The sequence below is a fragment of the Nicotiana sylvestris genome, chromosome 11, assembly GCF_000393655.2.
Source record: "Nicotiana sylvestris chromosome 11, ASM39365v2, whole genome shotgun sequence".
NCBI classification, from domain to species: domain Eukaryota; kingdom Viridiplantae; phylum Streptophyta; class Magnoliopsida; order Solanales; family Solanaceae; genus Nicotiana; species Nicotiana sylvestris.
The window spans coordinates 96865687-96871167 of NC_091067.1; the positions used below are offsets into that span (position 1 = coordinate 96865687).

General features: G+C 34.8%; 1 protein-coding gene across 1 annotated transcript; it reads right to left on the reverse strand.

Annotated features, from left to right (window-relative positions):
- Positions 1 to 1504: 1504 nt before the first annotated feature.
- Positions 1505 to 5481, reverse strand: LOC104210847 (transmembrane emp24 domain-containing protein p24delta7). The gene is made up of 4 exons (XM_009759821.2): positions 5003 to 5481; positions 4091 to 4300; positions 1855 to 1931; positions 1505 to 1774 (listed from the first exon to the last, which is right to left on the reverse strand). The coding sequence occupies exons 1-4, from the start codon at positions 5213 to 5215 to the stop codon at positions 1630 to 1632; spliced, it is 645 nt and encodes a 214-aa protein (XP_009758123.1). The 5' UTR covers positions 5216 to 5481; the 3' UTR covers positions 1505 to 1629.

Consider the following 5481-nt stretch of genomic DNA (forward strand, 5'->3'; position numbering starts at 1 on the left):
TCGGACGGGATTCGCGCCATAATATTTGGTTAAGGGCGAGTATTACGGCTCCCTGCTTGTCATGCATAACTGTTCCCTGCATTTCCCGTGGTCTAGAAACTTTACTTGGTCTGGGTCCGTTATTTTACCGTGCACGATCCCAGGTGCATCGTTCACTCCTCCAGGGTTCCGATCCGAGGCGTCCTTCAACTTTGCTTATAGACGCATCAAATCGTGCTTCCCCCTTATTTTGCTTATTGGGGAATCGGGGGAAACTTTGCCCCCGATTTTATCCGTAAACAATAGAGTTACCCATAAACTTTACCACAAGTCAAAATACGTTTTGCAAGAATTTAACAATTTGACGAATTTATGATCTATTGAAATATTATCATTCTTTGGGTTGGAGAAATATCGCTTACAGATGCCTACAAAGGTGAATTTTGGTCGACGTTGAATTGGATACATTTCTTTAGGAATGAGTTTTGGGCTAAAGAGTGGAAACTTTTAGAACTTGGAGTTTGACACTTGACCTCCAAATATGAGTGTCAAATGGGCGGCTCGGGTTGATTTTTGGCAGATCAATGACCCACCCAAAAGTTACTTGGGTTATATGAGTTAGGTCAAGATGAGTTAAAATTTGGGTTATAGCCCACTCATCTAACTTTTACTAAGCTTTAATTAATGTGTGTTATAAATTATTTATTTACCATCGAAAACCTTTCTTCTTCTTCTTGTTCTTATATATATATATATATATATATATATATATATATATATATATATATATATATATATATATAAAACAAAAAAAATTATTTTCAAGATATTTTACCAAAATTGCTCATGGATCAATTTGGGCTAAAAATCAGTCTAACTTTAGATGAGATGAGATGGATTGGGTCAAATGATCTGAGTTCAACAATGAACGGGTCAATGATCAACCCAAACTTGAGCGGATTGAACGGGTTGAATGAATTTAGGCTTAAATTGCCACCCCCTATCTCCAACGCAGAAAATGGAAAGGTTACCCAATTATTCTTTGAATTCAGTAGTCACATGCATCAGATAAATAAACTGTGTCTATTGGCAACCACCTTTGTTGCTTAATGCGTAGCTCTAACAAGCATAGACATGTCTAAACTGCTGCTCTGAGAATTACGTAGACGCATCATGTTAGACGTCACAACTAACTTAAGGGTTGTGAAATGAAATTTGAATTTACATTTTCTTTTCAATTGGCACTTAAAGTTCCATAAATATTCCCTATTTTACTGTCCTATCAAGCATACTTTTAACAACAATAACGGCAATAACAAAATCTTTCATATTATTCATTCCAACTAACTTTAGGTTGAGAAATAATTGATTGCTTGATAATTGATCAATGGCCTATGTTGCGCGGACTCTCCAAAACAGCTGCCGCACCCGTGTCGGATCCTCCAAAAATACACTACTTTTGGAAGATCCGACACCCACCCATCGATTTTTTCGGAGAGTCCGAACAACATAGTCAATGAGCGTATTCCCAATTAAATAGTAGCATATTCATTGACAATTAAATCGTACATCACACTAAGTCAATCTTTAACTATGTTGTCTATGTAAAAGTTATACACGGAAAATGGAGTACCATAAAATCAGAATGATTCAGATAAGCTTCTTCTTTTCAAAGAAAGTTTTCAAATGCCAGAACTGCAAACCTGCCACAGACAAGCATACAAGAATGGACAGGCCAGTCATCCAAGCCATTTTATCGTTGGTAGATATGTTAAGGTCGTGCATTTCTTCTTCCCTGCACCATTATCGACTTAGTTATTATTAGCATAGATTCACGAGGCTCAGATAAATAACAAAACATAAGATTAAACTCACCTTTCTCGGAGATAAAACATCTCATCATGGATGGCTTGGACAGTCTCAGCCATATGTTTTAGTTCTAACTCCATTGCCTAGTAACAGCAGAGATGAAAAAACATTACATGTGTCTCCATTCATCTTCAGAACATGTTGTCATCACATTCATATTAAAAAACCAGGAGGTGCTCTTTTCTTCTGCTCCACACTTCCCCAGCCCCTACCCCTTGTTTTAGGACACATTACACCAACTACATATAACAAGAATGTACCTCGACACAACTTTTGAAACATGACCAATAATTCTGGCAGCAACTTTTGAATAACAGACGATTAACTTAACTAAAGGCAAGAAAGAGCTTTAAGAGATGGTCACATGTTCAACTACAACTGAGTCATCATTTCTATTTCTCAAGGGCGAGGAGGACGCAACAAGGTTCTCAACATAATCAGTCTTAAAAGGTTACACAAAGCATTGGTGGGATGCTTTTAGTCAATGATGGCACATCACATGAAATGCATAGACAGCATAGAATAAACAGTATGTCAACTTCATGCTGCAGTATTGCAAACTAATACAATCAATGGATTTCAACACCCTGTGTTGAGGAACTTCAGATTTTTGTTTTTTTTTTACCACCCCACCAGCCAGAAAATAAAAGGTCACCATCTAGGAGTTAATCGAGCATTGAGCTATCGAAATCGAAGCTAAACAATATAATCCTGCTGCGCGTGATAAAATAGTTAGATAGCTAGTGACAAGTAGGAATAGTTTAGTGGAAGGTCCCTCCACATCCACCAAGAGGCCAGGAGTTCGAGTCAACAAGAGAGCAGAGTGAAAAAATGGCAGCTGTAAAAAACTAAAAATGATACATCAAAGGATCTATCCCAAGAATATGAAGAAAAAAATATGTATACCTAGTTGCGAAGTCAATTTGAGGATACCAATATTCCTTTTTTAATTTTCTCTTAATGAATTATTCTTTTCTTTTTTTTAAAGAAAGCCTAGTCTTAATCTATGAAATATGCTTAGCATACCTCTTCAGTGATGCCTAAAAGTTGGAGTTTGATGAAAACATGTGGTGCTGTTGGTTAATGAGACAGCAAAGTTGCAAATTATAGCTATTTTCCTATAATATTATACCCTATGTACTAAATACAAAAATAAGGACCACATAACCTCTTAAAGATACCAAACTGTACTTTTTAGACAATCCATGTACGTTATACACCACATTACAAACGCTATAAATTTGTTTTTATTTAACAATGTTAGTTCTAAGTTTCTCCTAATATTTGGCCCAAGATATCAGGGAATACTAACTATAATAATAAGTGAAATGCTGAGGATTTTAATTTGTAAATTTAAAAATAAATCATTCTATATTTTCCAAGAACAGGAAATTACTTTGGTTTTTGAAGCGTACACTTTACATATAGAGATGAACAAAATTAAGAAACAGTCAATACACTATGTCTTGAAATTTTAATTGTAGTTCATTAAGAAATTAGAACATGTGACATGGTTTTATCTAAGTATATCTTTTTTCTTATAAATTATCTAATTACATCTCTTTTGATGAAAGAATACATCCATTAGAACAACAATTAATAGGAGTCACCAATTATCTCTCAGGTGACGACCTCTTTATTTCTAACTCATTTCCTCTTTCCACTGAAAAAAGGAATTACTTAGAAGTTCTTTTTAATTATTAAGTAATAAGCCTTGGGCAATCACATTCTCTATCTAAGTCATACAGTTCTGTAAAGATATACTTTAATCTCATTCTTAATCAACTACACCTCTACACCTCAACCCATGCTAGTTGGGAGCGTCTATACAAAAGGAATTGCAAATTACTTAACAGCACAAGAGAACCCCAAAAAATCTGATACCATACTGATCAAAGAAGAAAGCCCCCAAACTTTATGAACCAATCATTTCGTTCTTTTCTTTTTTGAAGTTTCGGCTCCCAAAAGGTTGAAAGTAGCCAGGATCAACTGTGCTAAAAGACGCAATCCAGATCGTTTCACAAATGGATTATGATACTTCTATTAAACAAGCTAAACGTGAAAAGTTCACGGAGATTTAGGAGTTCTGGCTGAACGGTCTATTTTACACCACGAATTGTAGAATGCATGCGGAGCTATATTGCTATAAATAGCCATTAATTTTCTTGAAACCAAAAGATAGACAGAGCCTAACCATTATTAAATTGAGCTACACAGATAAAAAGTAAAGTTCAGGGCTTACCTCAACAGAGGCTTTCTTGGCAACATTTGTCCAATCCTTAGCTGCAACACCAGTTTTCCACTCAAAATCAACAGTCAACTTAACCGGAGGCTTGTGATCAGCAGCAACAAAGCAAGACTGATAATCCCCAGCTTCCACAGTCTCAAAAGAAAAATGCCCCTCATGGACATTTTCCGCATAGTGATAGCTATTTCCATGTTCAGATGTTGCCTAAAGCACAAAAAACAAAGAAAAGATATCGTCTCAGCTAAACCAGAAGAAATCCAGATAATCAAAGTAAGGCATATCGAAGAACAAGGACAATTTTTAAACTTTGAATATGAAACCATCAGAACAAATTACCTTAAGACCCGAATACAATGTAAGTAAATACGAAAGATTCATATAGTAGACACCAACTAATTTGGAAGTGAAGCATAGTTGACTGATTGTCTGAATGATATTAGAACACATTCCATTCTTGATAGATTTTTAGCCTCTGACTACAGAGTCAACGCAAATCAGCTGGACAATTCTTGACCAACCATAATTTCCAAATGAAGCTTTAAGCGATTTAGCATATCCCATCAAGAAAATGCAGGAAAATCCATAGCTTTAACCGACACATCTATCATAAAAAGCTAAAATACTTGTACTAGTCTTAGATAGAATTTCTGGTTCCAAATTCAAGATCAAACACATTTAATATTTTGTGGAACTCGAACATCAAAATTCTTAAATATCTTAAAAATAAGATTTTTATACTAAAAATTACATAAAAATAATTTTTTTTCCTTCCATTGCACCATACAAAGCTCCAATCAAGTACAACCAGTTGCTAATTGGAAAAAACAAAATAATCCCATTTGTTTCTTACCTCATAAAATCTATGAAAGTAGCAAAAAAAAAAAAAAAAAAGAAGTAAATATTTACCCTGACGGTGACTTTGTGTGTATCAGGCAAAGGATGGCCATCATTTGGGTTAATGATATGATATTTTCCTACAGTCATGGAATGGCCTTTGATTTCTTCAGATATGCATTTTGTATGACCTGATTCTATTTCAAATCGTAGAGACTGAATTTGAGTTAACGAAAACCCCAAGATTAGAACAAGAAATAGTGCATTACTTCTCAAAATCATCATTTTCTTGTTTGACAAGAAATAAAGGACAATAATCACAGTGGAAAGTTGCTAATTTTTTGGGTGTGAGATTGAAGTGGAAAGAGCCTTTGTCTTAGGGAAGAAGTTGAGTTGAATCTTTGAGATGACAAAGAGAGGAGACAATGAAACGGGATTGAAGAAAGTCAAAGACTCAGATTTCTTTGATCTATTTTCTTCTTCTTTTCTGTTTTGCACTTTCATTTGGCTTATTTTATTATTGATTTTTAATTACTTTCTCATGTCGATAG